Source organism: Drepanopeziza brunnea (assembly GCF_022702325.1).
Source record: "Drepanopeziza brunnea f. sp. 'multigermtubi' strain 214-2 chromosome Unknown ctg2, whole genome shotgun sequence".
Lineage (NCBI taxonomy): Eukaryota > Fungi > Ascomycota > Leotiomycetes > Helotiales > Drepanopezizaceae > Drepanopeziza > Drepanopeziza brunnea.
Window position 1 is genome coordinate 1,997,496 of NW_027094065.1, and position 18,866 is coordinate 2,016,361.

Sequence of the window (18,866 nt, forward strand, 5' to 3'; positions counted from 1 at the left end):
GACAGCTGTTTTGCGGTACTACGGGAGCCGCGTCCCATCTTTCTGCTCCCTTACCTATCTACCTATCCGTTGCAGACCCAACGACGCACGATGGGTGGTCTGCCGCTAACCTCTCTTCGAGATGACGCTAATATCTGCCATGCTGCGCAGGACATAATGCGGCTCTTACGAGACGCATCTGTAGAAGCCGGAAGATGAAGATGCATCGATCGCTACGGGCGTTCTGCTCTGAGCCTCGAGGTGCACCGGGGGTGCTCTGCTTGTTACAGTATAAGAGAGCCAGGTTCATCTCCAACTTCCACACTCGCCCACCCCCCCCCTTCCCTATTTCTCTAAACTCGAGCATCGCGAAAAACCGTCCCAGCAGCGTGCGTGCCTCCCACACGTCCATCCATCCACGCCACGATGGGGAGACCCGCAGTCCACGCCTCGGCGGACAGGTCAGGCCCGGCGCCGGTCTCGAAGCCGAGGGGGGGCATGGTTCGCTGAGGGACGAGGCGCTCCAGCTAGGTCTGCCGTCGGTGACATACCGGTAGGTATCCAGACGAGATGGTCGCTCTGGCGGCTGGTGCTAGCGGCGCCGGCATCGGCTTCTTTCCCTCCCTCTTCCTCTCCCTCTCCCTCGCCGCGGGCCGAGCCATCGCGCAAGCCGGTCCGCTCAGCGGATCGGGGACGCGGTGCTGGGGTGTTTCGAGTGAGCGGTTAACATATATATAAATTCTAATTTTTTAATTTTTTAATTTTTTTTTTTCCCGGCTCGCCATCTCAACGACGATGAATGGGGGCGGAAGAGAAGAGAAGGGACTGGACTGGACTGGATTAAAATGAGGGTCTGCTCGTCGAAAAAGGTAGGTACCGGTAGGTTTAGGTACCTACCTATCTACCTATCGTGACGATCTTTCTTTCAGACCTGCGTGCGCGCGCGCCAAGGCTACCGGTACGTCTGCGCGGCGTGGTACTAGGTAGGACCGTAGGTACCCGAAGCCGGGAACAACCTCATCTCATCTCATCTCATTGTACTTGTACCTAGGTACCTACCTACCGTAGACTAGAGCCCTCCATAAACAAGTAGTCCGCGTACGTAAATTTCTGAATCGGAACTTTAGATTTCTGGGGGGTAATTTTTATATATATATTTTTATATCGACGCCCTTGTATGCGATGCGTATCCAATCCAACTTCCAATCCAAGTATCACAGCTACTACTTACTTGCTTACTTACTCTATTCTATTCTATTCGATGACTAGATTCCGTTGAAGGACAGTAGTATTTAAATTCATAATTATACGATTGCGAGAGGGGAAAGTGGCAGGTCGTGTGCTTGTGCTTGTACGTAGTCGACCTAGGTAGGTAGGGGGGGTGTTCTCTGTTAAGGTGGAGATTTACGCGGACTAGGTAGGTACGGTATGTATGTATGAGCTAGCTGTTGTGGATAGGTAATTGATGAGCTACCGGTAGAGGTACCGGTACCGGTACCCCTCTACGTAGTCCGGACTCAAGCCGAAAGGCCAAAGCCCGAACCCCGACATCGCTTCTCGAGAGGCCGGGAGAGCCCCGTGCTGAGATTTCCCGTCGAGCAAAGTCCGATACGGTACCGGTACTGTACCTAGGAGGGCATTGAGCCGTTGGTTCGTATGCGGCACGTATGGTGGTATCACGTGGGATTAGGGTTGGAAGAGTAGTGGGGGGAGATGGGATGCGGATGCGTATGCTTATGCTTGTTAAGAGGGGGTTGGGCGCCTTTGGATGATTGATCGATCTGTCGTCGGCTTTTATTTGCAGGGTGTTTTTTGGGGGTTACTGTTACAGTAGGCACGGTCACGTATTCAGTCCCCCAGAGCCTGGAGGATGTCGGAATGGTTTACTGACATGTCTGAACTGAACTGCACTGAACTGAGCTGAGCTGATCTGGAATTCTGCGGCGTAGCAACGAGCGAGCGAGCGACTGGCAAGAACGCGAACGAGAACACGAACACGAACCACACCAGACCAGACCTCTCCCACCACCATGGCCCCCAAGAAACACCTCGTCCTCGACGTCGTCGGCACCTGCGTCTCCTTCACCGCCTTCTACGCCCAAATCGCGCGCACCCTCGGCCCCCGCCTCCTCGCCCACAACATCTCCCCCGCCCACTTCGGCTACACCTGGAAAGAGGCCGCCGAGCTCGAGTTCTACCTCCTGCTGCAGTCCGAGCGCGGCCTCCCCTACCCGCGCGTCCTCGCCGCCGTCTTCGCCCGCACCCTCGTCATGGCCGGCGTGCCCGCCGGCCCGGTGCGCGCCGGCGCCTTCGCCAGTCGCGAGGAGAGGGACGTGTGCGTGCGGGCCTACACGGACGGGCTGGAGCTGCGGGACGGGTGCCGGGAGATGGTGGAGCGGCTGCGGGGGGAGGGCTGGCTGGTGTGGTGCTTGACGAGTGGGGAGAAGGGGAGGGTGAAGGGGTATTTTGAGAAGGGGGGGTTGGTGATGGAGGAGGAGAGGATCGTGAGTTGTGCGGAGCTGGGCGAGAGGATGGGGACGGGGCAGGGCGCGCTGTACAAGCCGTGTTTGGCCGCGTACCGGGCGGTGTTGGGCTTGTTTGCGGAGGAGGACGAGAAGTGGTTTGGGGCGGCGCATATGTGGGATGTGTCGGCGGCGGTGAAGGCTGGGTAGGGGATCTTTTTCCTTCTCCCCTTTGCCTTTCCCTTTCCCCTTCCCCTTCCCCTTCCTCCTCTCCACCTTCCAAACCACCGCTAACCACTCCCTCTCTGCTCCCCACCAGCTTTCGAGGCGCCTACTGCTCCATCTACGACCAGGATCCCTGCGCAGAGATCTTCGATACCGAGACGATGGACGTGATGGCCGAGACCCTGCCCGAGATGGCCGACAAGATGATCGCGCTCACCTCGCCGTAGATGGAAAGAAAGAAAGGCAGGAGATTATGAAAAGGTTTTGGGGGGGGGGGGGGCGGAAGAAAAAAGTAGATGGAGGATTTGAACAGGTAGAAATGGCATAGCAGGGGGGTCGAGGTTTATAAGTGCTTTTTTTTATTGACTATGTAAGGCTGTCTTTTTATATTGGCAAGTATCTTTGACTTTTCTTGCTAATTTATTTTTCCCCGTTTCTTTCTGTTTTTTTCTTCTTTTTCTTTTTCCTTCTTCTTCCTTTCAGGTTTTGACATGTGGATTTGCTGATAGGCTTACTCTTCTGCGAACGAGATTTGTATTTGTGATCTGATCTGTCCGGCGAGAGTAGCAAGTCCTATAATAGAGCAAAGTAGTCTCAACCGTTCAATTTTTTTTTTTTTTTTGAAGCTAAACCTGCAAGCATACCCAATCTTCTACCACGACCACGATATTCGCCTCTCCGGACGAAATTTTCTGATATGCTAAGCTAGCTTTTGGCTGATACCTCTATTCTAATCTAATACCTGATGATCCCAACTGTCAAATGTCGAAGGGGCAGCAGCGCACACTTTTTGCATTGCCAACGCGCCCCCATTTTTTTCAATACCCGTAAACCGACTGCTGCGCAACGACGTCCTTGCCCTTCGCAGCCATGACCCGATCAAACACCCTCTCCAGCCGCGCGAACGCCTCGTCCACCACCTGCAGATGGACCACGATCCGGCCCCCCATCAACTTGAGGCCCTCCTCCGCCCCGACGCGCACGAAATCCGCCACCTCGATGCCGCTCTCCACCAGGTCCAGGACGGCCATGTTCGTCTCCGCGGGCCGAACGAGCGTCCCGCCCCGCCGGGTCCACATCTGCTCCACCATCTTGGCCTTGCGGTGCGTCTCCCGGAGCTTGGCCCCGGCACCCGCGAGGAAGTTCTCCTCGACCGCCACCCTCGCCGCCGCCGCGATGATCCCCGCCTGCCGGATCCCCCCGCCGATACTCTTCCGCACCCAGCGGCAGTGGTCCAGCACCGCCGCGGGCCCGACGATCACGCTGCCCATCGGCGCCGCGAGCCCCTTGGAGAAGCACATCTGCGCCGTGTCGAAGCACTCCAGGTAGTCCGGCAGGGAGCCCGCGCCTGCGGCTACGGCCTCCCAGATGCGGGCCCCGTCGAGGTGCATCTTGATGCCGTGCCGGCGCGCGAAGGCGGCGATGCGCCGCACCTCTGCCAGGGGCGTGATGGAGCCCCCGAGCGTGACCTCGAGGGAGATGACGCGGGTCGGCGCCACGTGGATGTTGGAGCTGACCACCGCCTCGCGCTCGACGTCCTCGAGCGTGAGGTACAGGCCGCTGCCGTGGCGCGGTCGCACCGCCTGCATGTGCGCCTGGCTGAGGGTCGCGCAGCCCCCGGCCTCGGCAACGAGGATGTGGCTCTGGTGGTGGCACAGGATGGCGTGCGGGGGCTGGGTGAGCAGCGAGCGGAGCGCGAGCTGGTTGCCCATCGTTCCGGACAGCGCGAGCATCGCGGCGGGCTTGCCGGTCAGCGCCGCCATGGAGGCCTCGAAGGCCGTCGTCGTGGCGTCTTCTTGGTACACGTCGTCGCCGAGGGAGGACTGCGCGATGGCCTGCAGCATGGAGAGCGTCGGGGTCGTGATGGTGTCGGTGCGGAGGTCATAGGCTGCTGGCCCGGGTCCTTGCCAGCTGGGTGCTACGGCGATGGTGTCGGGAGGCGGGACGTCGCCCTGGGAGATCTCGATGCTGCCCATCTTGAGTAGTCGCGAAGTGGGCGCTTGGCCTTGAGGCACGCCTTCAGAAAGATAGATGTTATGTCTGACTTTTCGTATGTGGGAAGCGTTATCTCAGCAGCTGAATCGCTTTTTCTGTTCTGCACTTGAGCCTTAGAAATTTTTTTTTTTTTTTCAAAGAACCCAAAAAAAAAAAATTGAAAATGAAAATGAAAATGAAAATGAAAATGAAAATGAAAATGAAAATGAAAATGAAAATGAAAATGAAAATGAAAATGAAAATGAAAATGAAAATGAAACTCGAATCACCGCCGAACGGGATACCAAACCTTGCATCTCTCCTCTCTCTGCTCCTGCTTCCTATTCAGAACATCCAACCCTCTCCACTTGGAACCAAAAAAAAAACATTCACATAAAAAAGGCTCCACAGACAAACAAACCGGTACCGATTCAACTTCAGCGAGCGAAGGGGACCCTCTCTTCTTCCCCCTTCCTCCATCCCCTTCCCTCCCCAATTGACACTTCACCCGCCCAGGGCATCAAAAAAAAAAAAAAAAAAAAAAAAAAAAAAAAAAAAAAAAAAGGGAAAGGGGGTAACGATCAAGAAAGAGAGACGCGACTGCGACATGTACATACATACCGACCGACCGACCGACGAACGATCGACTGTAGATATCCCACTCAAAAACCCCCAAACACTTTCTTCTCAATCGCCACGTCCGGAATCTGTCCGCGCGAATACTTTCGTTCTTTTCGTTACTTTCGTTCTTTCCTCCTTACTTCTTTTTGTTTTTGTTTTTGGAAGCGAGAGAGAGAGATAAGAGGGGGAAAGACGGGAAATAAGAAAACACTCGAGATTCTCTTCTCTTCTCTTCTCTTCTCTTTTCGAACGGTAGCTGTCTGGGCGGGCATGAAAGAGAGAGAAAGAAAACAGAGAACAGAGAACAGTGAACAGAGAACAGAGAACAGAGATAAGCAGGGTGAGATCTCCGTCGTCAGTCGTGACAAAGGGAGGATAGGAATCGGCAATCGAGTGGACGGGAATTGGGGGCTAGGCGATGAGCGAGACCGCGGCTAGTCGCGGCTGGGCTCGGCAGAGCGGGAACGGAACTACCAGATACCTACTTACCGTAGTACGTACATCGCTTCAACTAGTAAGATAAGGTTTTATTTTTTTTCTTTTTCTCTTTTTTTTTTTCGTTTGCTTGTAACAGGGGATATTGCCGTAAGGGACTTGTGGTGACGTTGTTTACCTATGTTTAGCAGAATAAGTACCGGTGGGCCAAGAGGCTACTAGTACGTAAATCGCGGCGCGGAACAGCGTGGTATCCCGAATATCAGAGTGCTGTCTGCCCAAGGCGCAAAAACCTTGTTGACTTCCCCCACATCTCCAACTTCTTGATTTCCAACTCCGCTTTCGCAACTCCGTTAATAGCAGTATACTAATAGATTCCGATATCGTTACCATTGATACGTAGCGACAGGAGCAATCTTGGGTGCAGTAGTCTTGAAATGAACGAGAGACAGCGGTTTTCTGCACCTCCAGTTTCGACATCAGAGACGAGGTAGGAAAGCATTCATATGATTTTACAGTCTAGGCTTGGTTGAAAAGAGTATCCAAGCTGACATCCAAATTTTCGGGTATTCCTTATACATCTGATTAGATCGCGGGGAATCATGTCGTGCTCATACTCGGCGGCAGATCTTCCTCCTTCGTGCCCCACTCGCTCTCCTCGGGACCCAACGTCAACTCAAGGACCCCTCCCTCAAGAAAGAAGCCGTGATCGATCCAGTTCTTGGTCCAGGCGACCCCATCTCGCGTCGCAGTCTGGACGTAGATATTTTTGTATTCTGGATCGAAGTTGATATTCCGGATTGTTGCCGTCTTGCCTGTCTGTCGATTCAAGAGGCTGATCTCCTGGAAGAAGGGAGGCGTGATGAAGTAGACGTCCTGACCTGGGTTGGGGAAGACACCCATCATGGTCAGGGTGACGAAGGAGCCCATGGCTCCCGAGTCATCATTTCCCGGGATGCCATTGATAGTGTTGTTGAACTCGCTCGGAATGTACGAATGGGCGCGCTTGGAGCTGAGTCCAGGTCGGCCGGCATAATGGTAGAGGAAAACCGTCAAAAAAGCCTGCTCGTCACCCATATACGACAGGCCACTTTCGTGGAGGAAGTTCAGGCGTTCTGTAAACCGCTCGGGTCCGCCGAGTAAAGAGATGAGTGCGGCCATATCCTGTGGCGCGAAGAAGGTGTAGAGCCAGCAAGCACCCTCGTAGGTCGCGCCCCCGCCGCTATCGAGAAAGCAGGAGAGCGGATCCATAAGCGGGGAACATTTGATGGGGTTTTGAAATACCCAAGTCCCATCCGCCTCGCTGCCCTGGGGTCAGCATGCACAGATCTAGAACAGGAAATGACGTACCGTGGCTGCAAGAACCCCATAAATCCCGTGTCTACACCATTAATAGATGAATTCTGGTCGGCTTTAAACAGATTTTTCCAATTGCTGGCTCTTCGAAGATACTTTTTCTGGTCTACTCCATGGTTCAAGCCCTGGGCCATGGCGGCAATGCAGAAGTCGTTGTAGGCGAACTCGACTGTCCTCGAAACGGTGCGAGTTTTCAATCCCTGCCCACGATCATTCTTATCGTTGACAGGAAGGTAGCCCAAAGACTTCCAGCTGTTCAAGCCCCCTCTGCCTGCGGTGTCCCACCTATCAAGCTCGTCTTCGGCGTCTGAGACGACTGCGCGATAAGCCAAGTCCCAATCGATAGGGCCGCCCAGCTTCTTCACATACGCATCGGCAATGACGACGTCGGCATTCGATCCGCCTTGAGTAAGCCCCTGGCAAAGACTCATGCGGCAGTCCGGTAGCTTTCCTTCGAACTTCCAGATATCGATCAAAGCCCGCACCATTCTTGACTGCTCGTCGGGGTCCACCAGCGTTAGAAACGGATGTTGAGACCGGAAGGAGTCCCAGATACAGTAGAAGCTATCGAAGTACGGCTCCGTGGAATTCCAGAGAGGATTCTCGCCCGTGTAATCCTGGGGGCTCAACATCGTCCGGTAGAAGCCACTCCAGAAGATGACCTCCAAGTCCTTGTCGATCCCACCTGGCGCGATCTTGATGACATCGAATTTCTTTTCCCACTCCTTCCTGGCGGCCTTTCTCACCTTCTCGAAGTCAAAATTGGGAATCTCGGACTCGGCATTCTGGCAAGCTTGAGCTTGACTTATAAAGCTGAGGCCGACACGGGCCATCACGTAATCGCTCCCTGGAGGTTGAAATTTCGAAATTGTACCACCGCCGGCATATCCGGTGAACTCCACTTGCGTTTTATTCACGAGCGAGCCGAGGCCTTCCCATATGTCAGTTTCCGCCCTGGAAGCACTGCTGAAGTCCATGCAGAAGTGCAGCTCGTACTGGCCAGTACCAAAACTCGGTAGAAAGATCCCGCTTCCAGATATCTGGCCAGTCTTTGCGTCAATCGATAGACTTCCGGGTCCACTTCGCTTGTTATCCAAGTTATTCAAGTCGAGAGTGATGACAGGCCGAAGAAGCTCTCCAGTCGAAGACACGTTCTTAGGGAAAGTGAACCGGTATAATGCCGTGTGAGCCGTAACAGTCGCCTCGCCTCGTATGCCATCAGCCAGGGTGATATCGAAGTAGCCCGGGGACGCATCGAATTCGCCACGAGGGACGAGGCGCTGCTTTTTGGTAAACTTGCACTTCGAGACATCGTTATTCTCACAATACTGGGGGAAGATGGGGAAGTTTCCCAAGGAAACAGACTTGAGCTGCTGTCAGCAAACATTGCTCGATTCCGATAGTCCGTCCTACTCACCCCGCCAGTTCCCGAGTCATGCTGGGCAGGAAGTCAGCTCAAGATTCCGTGACGAAGTTTTGGGTGCTGGATTCATCTGACCATGTGACTAAATCCCGCGATGTCACTTCCGTCCGAGGCAAATCCTCCCTCCGCTTCACCAACACAATCGGCCGAGGCCTTTGCCATTCCTGCTTCCATCAGCTGGATTCCTCAAGTGAAAAGGAAAAGGCCCGGAAGATATATATCCCTACCGTATGGCAGCGACGCCCCTGGAAACGCATGGCCTGCCCGCCGCATACATGTCAGCACGTGTAGAGGAAGGATATCATGTAGAAGAAGGATATCGTGTATTGCAATGGGAGAGCCAGGCAGTGGACGAGATCTCACCTCCGTTCGTGGTCCCAATAAACATGTTGATAGTGTCCAGAACGCCCTGAGACCCGCCGCCCCCACGCCGCCCCGCAGGCTGCAGCGCCGACCTGCCCGACCCGGGGCGCATATACATGAAATAGAGACATATCACCATAAAAATACAAGTCGCCCGAAAGGCGTACTTCCTCAGACGCGGCATACCGGTGTGAGGATATTCGGACAGTGCTGTGAAAAAGTCGACAAAGTTACGAAGTTAACGAGGTAGCGATCTGGCGTGATGCTTGGTGGGGATTCGATTGCCAGCCCTACTGCCTAAAGCCCGCCACGGCATTCTTGGCGAACCTAAGGTAAAACAGTAGTCAACCAATGAATCTTTCCCATTCGCTGGCTCCAGGTTCTTATTTCCAGTAGGTAGTAGTTAGGCAAAACTAGGTACCGGTACACTCTGTACGTAGAGATACTAGATTCCCCAGTATCGGGAAAGCCTGCAGTAGGCAATTCGTTGCATAAAGACGATTGGCATCACTATCAAATGATATTTCCTGATAGCATTTGGAAATTGACTTAATGAAATTACGGCCATGGTGGTTCTCGAAGCGGATAATATATATGCAGCTCGCTATATCGACATCCCCCAAGGCAGATAAATTACCGGTATAACAGATGGGAGATTTGATTTTTGGGGCCCTGAAGTCTACATACAGTCTAGCTTCAAGGGCTCGGATCGCGTGAGGACTTCGGACCAGCGTGAACCTGAAGTCAGTCCCGCAGCCAAAATATACCAAGTTTGGTGATATAAAATGTAAGCCATCTCGATAGCAGCCGCCTGTACCTATAGTGATAGCAGTATCAAAATTAAAGCCAAGTCCTTCACACCTTCCAGCCCAGAATTCCCCTTCGTACGGACAAACCAAACTGTTCCCATTCCCAGCAGCTCCTAGTCCCGCAAACGCCGTTCCGTAGGGAGTATGGGTCTACCTCTCCCTCTTCCAGGATCGCCCTCTCTATCTCGTATATGCTTCCGTAAAGACAGTGGGATATGATGCTGTTCTAGCTCACAAGGATCGTGGGTGTCATGAGTGGGAGCCTATAAAGCCATCCGGGAACCACATACGCGACGAGAAGAAAATCGAAGCACACCTGCGACTACACGAGAAGAGCGAGCACGGAGGAAAGGAGAATCGAGATGAGGAAACCGAGAGAGGGTGGCCGTGAATCGCTAGCTGCCCCAGGCACCGGTTCAGGTCCGAAAGTCGTTAGTGGCGGGCTGCGTGTCGTGCTGGGCGATGTCTCTGGGCCACTTGATGCTGAGCTTAGGGATGCAAGAGGAGGTGTGGAGGTAGAGGTTTGGGTAGAAGCCGTGCCACTATTAACCGGTACCCGACTCGTAATTCCCACAGATAACGTAGGAGTCTGCGCCGTCTCTGGACTCACAACCACACTCACTGTGACCGGTAACGGAGTTTCCGTTCGTGTGACGGGCACCGTACTCGTGAACGAGCCATCTAATACAGGAATGGGAGGAGCTTGCGCGTCACAGTAACCCGTGAATTCCGCAAATTTTGGCTCGACATACACCGCAAGAGATTCTTCAGGGGTGGCCGAGTTGGATGCGACGCAGGACTGGCAGCCTTCGTAGTAGGAGCGGAAAGCGGAGTCGGCGGCGCAGAGGGCAGGGGACTTGCCAACGGATTGCGCTTCGATGTAGCAGTTGTTGCATTGCGCGAAACAAACAGCGGGGGCAACGGAAGCGTCTCGCTTGAGTAGATGAAGGGTGTCGCGGGCTTGGACCCACGCCTCTCTGGCTTGGACGTGTTCTTCGCGAGATTTCTTCCAGTGCGCGTGGGCGGAATTTATCGGTGTGTAGGCTGAAGACTTTAAACCCACAGTGAAAGTGGGAGTTGAAGTCGATTCGAAGCGAGAGAGACTTACTTGCGAGCTGTATTGGCCGGCTTCCGTGATCGTTTCCAGATTTCCGTATTTCCCGGCTACCGTGATAACTACCACGTTCGTTACAAAAATTGTGAAATCGAGTCCGAAGGCCTGCGGGTTGAGGTTGAAGTAACCCTCTGTTAGTGGATAGTATGCCGTTTCTCCTTTCGGCCAGGTCACCACAGGGAATAAAGGGCTTGGGATACAGTATTTAGCATCGCAGAGATAGTCGTAGTCAGGCGGATCAGCGAAAATGTCACAGCCAGCTGGCTTCGGGACGTTACAAACGTAGCCTGGAGAACAGCCCCACAGCGCATTTGGTCCTTTGTCTTGTGGAGTTACAGCCACGCCTGGAAGGTTTGTAGGCTTTGGGCAAATGACTAAACTACTTGCCGTTACAGATGGCCCAGGATTTATAATAGTCGATCCAGGGATTAGTGTTGTGCTGAGAACTGGAGGTAAGGTCAGTGTTGGTCCAGGAGGGCCCGCGATCGTCGAGACAATTCCTGGGATTGTGGACAAGGAGGTGGCCCCGGGTAAAGTCACAATTTGGCCGGAAAGAGTCGTTACATGTTCAGGAAGCTTCGACATAGAAACAGATGTGGCACCTGAAATGGTGATAGTTGGGTACTTGCACGGACAAATACGTCAGCACATTTGATTCCAATCTCCAGGTTTTCGGAGATGAGAAACAAAGCTTACCGGCCCTAGAATTGTACAAACGGTTCCAGCAAGGGTCGTTACAAGACCAGGTAATGTCCGGGTACTGACTGAGCCAGCCAAAGTCGTTATCTGCCCCGGTAATGTTGTGATTTCGCCTGAGGCGGTGAAGCTAATAATTGCACCTGGTAGAGTTGTGATTTGACCAGGCAAGGTGATGATTGAGGCAGGCAGTGTGGTTATTTGGCCTGGAAGTGTAGTTGTCTGAGCTGGTAGCGTTGTGGTTATGATTTCTCCTGAGGCGGTGAAGCTAATAATTGCACCTGGTAGAGTTGTGATTTGACCAGGCAAGGTGATGGTTGAGGCAGGCAGTGTGGTTATTTGGCCCGAAAGTGTAGTTGTCTGAGCTGGTAGCGTTGTGGTTATGATTTCTCCTGAGGCGGTGAAGCTAATAATTGCACCTGGTAGAGTTGTGATTTGACCAGGCAAGGTGATGGTTGAGGCAGGCAGTGTGGTTATTTGGCCCGAAAGTGTAGTTGTCTGAGCCGGTAGCGTTATGGTTGAAGCCAGGAGTGTGGTGATTTGGCCCGGTAAAGTTGTAATTTCCCCAGGCAAAGTGGTGAAGCTCGTGATCAGCGATATAAACCTGTGAAAAGGCCTTCCAGTCAGCCAACAACGTCCTGTACTATTCTTCGGACGGCATACGGAAATCGGCGGGAAATTATCCCAAGGTCCAGGGCGCTTGAGAACAGACAGGCATGAGGACACCACAAATCTTTCTGACACAAGGACTTACGTGGTTATCGTCGTGCTAGCAGGCAGCGTTATCGTTGTGAGGCTCCCAGAAATCGATGTAGTCACGGTCGAAGCCGGAAGGGTTGACGTGGTCGTGAAGGATAGTGTGGAGACTGGAGAATTAGCCTTATTTTACATCCGATTACTAGACTTCAAGGCTCACCACTAGTTGAAGTTGTTGCTAGAAAGAGTTAGCCTTGGGCTGGTATGACAGTGAAGGAGAGACACATACTCGTTGAATCCGTTACATAAGATGTGTCGGTCACCAGGGACAGCTGGGTTATGGTAGTAGCTTCCAGAGCTTAGTACGGTTTGCATTTCAGATAATGGAATGACTAACTAGCAGTATTGTAGCTGAATATAGTAGTCGAGCTAATAACAGTTACGGGGTATGATCTAGAGAGAGTCAGCATTCGTCACATCACAATGTGAACAGGGCTGTGCAAAGTTCAAGGACCGAGTAAGCTCCGGTAGCACGATGAAAGGAATCCAGGACAATTCTTACACTATATAAGTAGAAGTGGTCTCGTAAGTCGACACAGAAAGCGACACCGAAATGGACGTCTCTGCAATCTAGCACACGTCAGCTCTGCCCAAATCCTCTTCGTATTGAATCCTACCGTAGTCGGCAAATTGGCCGTGGAGGACAATATCTCAGTACCGGTGACACTGTGCATATTAGCCAAGTCCAGATCTCAATCGTATTGACCTAGACTCGAGGAACTCGGCTCGGATAGATGAGGGTTTGGAATACGAACCTGGCCGTGTACGTCGAGATCTCAGTTATTGGCACATATATATATGATGTAGCAGACGAAATTACCGCAGCTGGATAGCTAGTGAGGTATGTGTATGTTGATATCACTGTCGCTACCGCAAGCCTAGCGTAAGGCCGATATATGTCGAGACCTTCAAGCTCACTTGGCTGGAACTCCGTGCTGACTAGCGTTGTCGTTGTCGGTACGATTATTTCTACAGTATTCGGGATCTAATAGAAGTGTCAGCCGCACCGTGCGTTGAAAACAGGGACTTCGAGTTTGGAGGGAGCATAACAATTTTTGTTCCGAGGTTGAACTTCGGCAAGTAGGCGAGAAGATCCGATTTACTTTCAAGGGTCATATAACAGGACGCCCGAACAAGTGGTTACAGGCTCGATGAGAAACAGTCACCTGCAATTGCACTGGCAAAGCATATATTCCCATTTCGCGTACTTATAGAACTGACAGTCCGCCAGCGATACAGTGATTCCGGAGTCCGACTTACAGCTTTAACGTAGCTTGACACAACAGTGGCTGTAGTAGTACTCCATTCCGTTCTAACGACTGGATAACTTCGGGACTGTCAGCAGGTTGCCAGAAAGTGGACTGGGTGTGGACTGGGTCTGAAACTTACCCGTAGGAATTCATAATTGTGACATTGTACGGATAGGACTACACATTATTAGCGACAGCCTGTACACTAAAAAATTACTGCCTACTGAATAAATGAACTGCGTTGTGTATGCTAGTGCTGCAGTCGTGGCCCTGTTTCGATATCTCAGCACAGTCCAGCACCTATGGTTTCCCCCCATATAAATTCAACGCAAGCTATCCCTTGGAAATTTCGGATGCTTACGTTGCAGCGTCCGCCGAAGTGGTAGTAGTGACAGAAGTTTCCGTGTCTTTTTCTGTCTCCTTCTCGGTGCTGTACTTTTTCTCGGTTGTGGAAACGCTGGACACATGTGAGTCGTTCTGTAGCCCTAGAGCAATCGACGACTTACTATGCGGTTTTCGTTGAGACTGATGTTAATATTGAGACTGACGTTGAACTGAGACTATCATTAGTAAGGTAGATTAGGCAGAGGGTTTAAGCATACGCAGGCAGTGTGACATAGCGAGTTTTTGTTTTTGTGATAGTAGTCGGGTAGCAATCCATGGGGTAGCACGGAGCGGGAACTGTAACAGTTGATGCTTGACAGTCGCCGGGCCTCGATGGCGACGGTTTATCAATGCGCATCGAAGTCGTAGGCTTGGGTTTGGCCTTTGCCAATGCCCCGTCTGTCGGCGCGGTTGTTGATGTGGTATCAGGAAACTGAACTTGAGCGTTTGCGATCCCCAGCAAGCCAATTAGTGCCCATAACTTCCTGCTTGAAACCATGTTGGATCAATTCGCCAGCTGTCGAAAACGACGGGTTTAATTGCACGATATTGTGAAGTCAAAAAGAGGGTGACAGAAGACCGCTACATGAGGCGGAGAATTTATCACGAGAAACAGGCGCCCAATTGACGAGAGACTTGCAGACTTGCAGACTTCCGGATCCTTGATGATTCAAGGTTTGATGAGATGTTCGATAATAGACAAAAATCGACCTCAGGAGGCTGACGTACAAAGAAAAAGCTGGGAAGAAAGAGAGTATTGTCCGCATTGCGCACTCGCATTTCTCAAAGCAGAAAAGAGCTACCAACCTCACTACCTATGGAGCAGAGCCCTAGCAAGCACATGGTGCCAAACGGGATTCTCTTTACTCGCAGGCAACTGCTTTCGACGAGGAACAGTACAAGGGGCCAATTATGCGTGGCTGCATGCAACGTCGTCAAAAGCAGGTCGAAATGGAAAGTAGTCAACCATATGAAGCCTGGCCACGCTGCGTATATGCGCACGGGCCGATCAAGCTCTGAATAGATGTGTGTAAATATATTGTATATATAGTGAAGATGAAAGTGATAACTGTACAGCAACTCATGATTCGAACTGCTTGGGCGATGAGATATGAGAGGATGGTTGATCGATAGGTAAATAGATAGATAGATGCATGCATGCATGGAGTGAATACTCGAGTATTGAAGATGCACGTGCTGTCACGGGAAACAGTGGAGCCAATTCGGACCGGACTCGTCGAATCTCTGGGCCACGAACCTCCTCGTTTCTGCAAATAATCATCGCTTACGGTACCGGTAGTGCTGCTCATCACCACCACCACCACCACCACCCCCAATGCCGAGTGACAAGACAAAGAATTAAATCGCATGCAGCGCGCCATCAACGTCAACGACAACAATGACTCGCTTGATCACGCATTCATATTACATCAATCTGCGAGGCTGGATCTTTCCTCAAATCTACTACAGCTGGAACGCCCCCAACCAAGCATGCTCTCACAGGTGACCGTCCCATGGCTCTATGTTCGGCTATGGGTATAAATGCAAATACAAATTTGACTGCAACTGCAGGCGTCCATCCACCCTCCTCTTCCTCACGGTCAAGTGATCCCGGAGATATTCTATCAAAGAACCTGAGCGACTTGACCCGCTGGATGCGGTAGCCGATCTTCGAGAACTTCGGTAACCACATTCCAGCCTTTGAAGGTGTGCGGCCCAGTCCTTTCGCAGTACATCAAGATGCACCATTCTGACTTGGCAAAGAGTGGCGATCATGATCACGCATTTTTACTGGTCATCTACAGCTGGGAAGTTGGAACAATGGAAAAATTCGGTTTATTCTATGCAGTCACTCACGATAATCCATGCAATGAGCGGAGCTTCTTCATTTCCAGAGTCAGACGGCCACCCTAATCGAGTCCTGGGAACTTTGGTCTTATAAGTTATAATGTTTAAACTTCAGCTTTCGCTAATCATTACCGAGTGTTTTGTACGACTATGCGTGGGGCAGGCTGCAGGGTGGCAGAATGGCCAGGTCAACACGACTATGTGTCAATGGCGATCTCCACGAGGTATCATCCCTTAGCTACCATGAAAAGGAGAATCAAATGCTAAAGATCAACAGCTGCAGTTGTTCGAGATACGCTCTATATTGATGGAGGTTACCTGTGGTGGACTCCTGGGCTTTCCGATGGATCATATGGAAGCGCTACGTCTGATGGTATGGCATCGGCTCATTGTCGGATTGCGTACGAGTTATTAACTATTCCAAGGTAATCCACTGGGACTGGTGTATCTTTTCAACTTCGGTACTCCTTTCAACACTTCGCAGAACTTGAGCGCGGTTTTCGATACTCTCTCGAAAGCCTCAGGTGGAGGAGCGGCGAATAATATTGCCCCAAATTACTATAGTGGAGCGATGTTTGCAAATGACTACGAATGGTTCACATACGGAGGAGAGTTGGCATTGACTGATGCTTTCAAGGCACCTTCCTCCAATGCCGTTGCTGCTTATCAGGTATACCCTTCCGGCCCGCCAAAATCCTTCAACAAAGGTTATATCCTGAATACCTTGGACTCTGGAATTACCCGATATGTTACTGAAGGTGCAGCTGTCAGTGTGCCGTCGGAGAACCTTGGCTACTACTTTGGAGGCCTGAGATCTGCGAGCTGGGGACCCATCTTCAACCTGCCTGGTCCAAGGAACCAGTCTGTCAATGCTGACCAGCTGTCTTCAACAATGATCGGCATAGATATGACGACTCAAGGAAAAGAGACCTGGAAGAATACAACGTTGCCAACCACTGTGCCCGGAAGGGCCAGCGCAGAACTCGTTTGGGTACCGGTCTCCGAAAAGGGGATTTTGGTCGCGATTGGGGGTGTCTTATATCCGGCTTATGCAAATGTCAATCAGACGAACAATGCTTCCTCGACCAGTATAAGCGTAAGTCATCTATCTATCAGAACACTCCAATGCTAACTGTACTCGAGGAGACTGAAAGTCCCAAGTTTATGTCTTCGGTTGCTGTGTACGACGTTGCAAAAGAGGTATGGTACGAACAGACTACAACTGACCCTCCACCTGCCTTGATGCAAGGCTGCACCGTGCTAGCATCAGCGCAAGATGGATCGAGCCACAACATCTACTGGTATGGAGGCTTTGATGGACTGCACCCCGCAGGCGACTTCAGCGACGCTGTCTATATCCTCTCAATCCCCTCCTTCAAATGGATGAAGATGAATAGTGGAACATCATCCCACGCTCGTGCTGGCCACAAATGTGTAAAGCCATACCCAGACCAAATGCTCGTCATCGGCGGTTACACTTCTCTATCTGGCACTACCCTCAGCTGTGTCGAAGGCGGCATCATCCAAATATACAATCTCTCAAGCAACGCCTGGATCGAATCCTACGACCCGAAAGTCTGGAGTAACTACTCCATCCCAGACGCATGGCAATCGATGCTCGGAGGAACAGCTACCGGCGGTGCAACTCAAAAATCTCCTTCTTCTGGATTTGCAGATCCTGCCATGACTCCTCTTTTTGCAACACCGTACAACAGCACTAAAATCACTAACTGGTATCCCTACCAAGAAGCATCGCCAGGGAATACGACGCGCCCTACGCTTCCCCCAATCTCAGGCAGCAAGAGCTCTGGAACACCCGGCTATTTGGCGCCCGTCTTAGGCGTAGTCCTGGGCCTATTCTTAACCACGCTCACTGTTCTCGCCATCCTGCTATATCGTCGCCGCAAAACCCTGCGCCGTAGTACTGGCAGGCCGAGCGAAGCTGGGACGATGGACACCAGGAACTGGGTAGCAAACTGGTTGCGCTCGACACCCGTGGACGCGAAAGCGCCAACTATGACGACAGATGAATCCGTTGGAAATCCGTACTCGGAAAAGAGACTAGATTTGCCTGAGATGGGCGGCCGCCAGGTCCACGAAATGATGGGTAGGTTCTCTCCCCATCCTCTCGTAAACGTCCTCTCAACCAGACTCCACCGAAAAGAATACGATACTGACGCAAACAGACACGAGCGTCCCCGCCGAACTCCACGATACAGGCACAGGCTTCGTCGCAATCAGCGCCTCAAAGAGAAACCTCCGCCACCCAAATGGTCTCGCCTCTTCCCCCTCTGTCACATCGCAGACATCCCAAGCGAGCTCCGTGTCACATATTTCCGAAATGGACTCCTCTCCCTCAAGACTGCGAGTCTCGCCTCTCTCGTCTCCCCGCGAGGGCTCAACCCCGCATCCCGAGGACCAGACCCATATGGTCAGCGCGGTGAGCAATGCTTCTAGTGAACGCGAGCAGCCTGGGCATAATATGAGGGCCATAAGTGAGACGAGCGTCATCAGTACGGACGTCGCATATGCGACGCCGCCGACGACGATAGAACATCTAGGGATGGGATCAACGCCCGCTCCTGCCTCGCCGCGGATTGAGAGCGTAGAGAGAGTGGGAGTGAGACCGAGCGCCGTGAGTCCGCTCACGCCGCCGGGGGTTGAAGGCGAAGGAGGAGGTTATATTGGGACGGGTACGACGAGGCCGCAAGGACGTGGGAGTCCTCGTGACAGCAAGCGGAAGAGTATTTTCTCGGAGGGCTTCGGGGAGTAAAAGAAGTGATTGGGAGCGATATGTAGATATTTTTATATGGATCAAGATTCCAGACTCCCGAGCTAGATTCTGCATAGGCGGAAATGGGTTCGCAACGGTGGTGGCGCAGAATTATGGATTTGGGATTTATTTATTTATCTTTTCATATTGCTGTTGGTGCTTTCGTGTACATAACTATTCTTTTATTTTCTTTTTATGCAGCATTACTACGCGCAACATCTCTTTTTATCTTTTAGAATTGCATTCCTACCTCTATCGTACGTTGAACGGGTCACCATTAACCCAAAGATCACCCAACACCACGCCCTCCACCCATCAATCACCAACCGGGGCCCAGCTGGGTGCACGTGTAACCGGGACTTCAACCCCCTCCCCTCATTATCGTAGATAGGTATGCT

The 18,866-nt window shown here is 52.0% G+C and overlaps 5 protein-coding genes across 5 annotated transcripts; 2 read left to right on the forward strand and 3 right to left on the reverse strand.

The window, feature by feature from the left end:
- Nucleotides 1-2,009: 2,009 nt before the first annotated feature.
- On the forward strand, nucleotides 2,010-2,893 carry L3040_001723 (uncharacterized protein; the record flags this gene model as incomplete). Its single annotated transcript, XM_007294399.1, has 2 exons — nucleotides 2,010-2,647; nucleotides 2,761-2,893. The coding sequence occupies 2 exons, from the start codon at nucleotides 2,010-2,012 to the stop codon at nucleotides 2,891-2,893; spliced, it is 771 nt and encodes a 256-aa protein (XP_007294461.1).
- A 591-nt stretch (nucleotides 2,894-3,484) lies between these two features.
- L3040_001724 (uncharacterized protein) lies at nucleotides 3,485-4,642 on the reverse strand (the record flags this gene model as incomplete). The annotated part of the gene is made up of 1 exon (XM_007294400.1): nucleotides 3,485-4,642. The coding sequence occupies one exon, from the start codon at nucleotides 4,640-4,642 to the stop codon at nucleotides 3,485-3,487; it is 1,158 nt and encodes a 385-aa protein (XP_007294462.1).
- Nucleotides 4,643-6,296: 1,654 nt separating this feature from the next.
- L3040_001725 (uncharacterized protein) lies at nucleotides 6,297-8,863 on the reverse strand (the record flags this gene model as incomplete). The annotated part of the gene is made up of 6 exons (XM_066156870.1): nucleotides 6,297-6,999; nucleotides 7,047-8,416; nucleotides 8,470-8,490; nucleotides 8,551-8,639; nucleotides 8,703-8,735; nucleotides 8,839-8,863. 6 exons carry the CDS (start codon nucleotides 8,861-8,863, stop codon nucleotides 6,297-6,299), a joined length of 2,241 nt encoding a protein of 746 aa, XP_066012879.1.
- A 1,200-nt stretch (nucleotides 8,864-10,063) lies between these two features.
- L3040_001726 (uncharacterized protein) lies at nucleotides 10,064-14,346 on the reverse strand (the record flags this gene model as incomplete). The annotated part of the gene is made up of 15 exons (XM_066156871.1): nucleotides 10,064-10,189; nucleotides 10,270-11,385; nucleotides 11,458-12,061; nucleotides 12,212-12,323; nucleotides 12,374-12,391; nucleotides 12,443-12,502; nucleotides 12,551-12,606; nucleotides 12,716-12,783; nucleotides 12,831-12,879; nucleotides 12,969-13,198; nucleotides 13,474-13,540; nucleotides 13,603-13,640; nucleotides 13,688-13,733; nucleotides 13,825-13,920; nucleotides 14,066-14,346. 15 exons carry the CDS (start codon nucleotides 14,344-14,346, stop codon nucleotides 10,064-10,066), a joined length of 2,967 nt encoding a protein of 988 aa, XP_066012880.1.
- A 1,449-nt stretch (nucleotides 14,347-15,795) lies between these two features.
- Nucleotides 15,796-18,468, forward strand: L3040_001727 (uncharacterized protein; the record flags this gene model as incomplete). The annotated part of the gene is made up of 5 exons (XM_066156872.1): nucleotides 15,796-15,919; nucleotides 15,973-16,068; nucleotides 16,121-16,791; nucleotides 16,839-17,802; nucleotides 17,882-18,468. The coding sequence occupies 5 exons, from the start codon at nucleotides 15,796-15,798 to the stop codon at nucleotides 18,466-18,468; spliced, it is 2,442 nt and encodes an 813-aa protein (XP_066012881.1).
- Nucleotides 18,469-18,866: the final 398 nt, after the last annotated feature.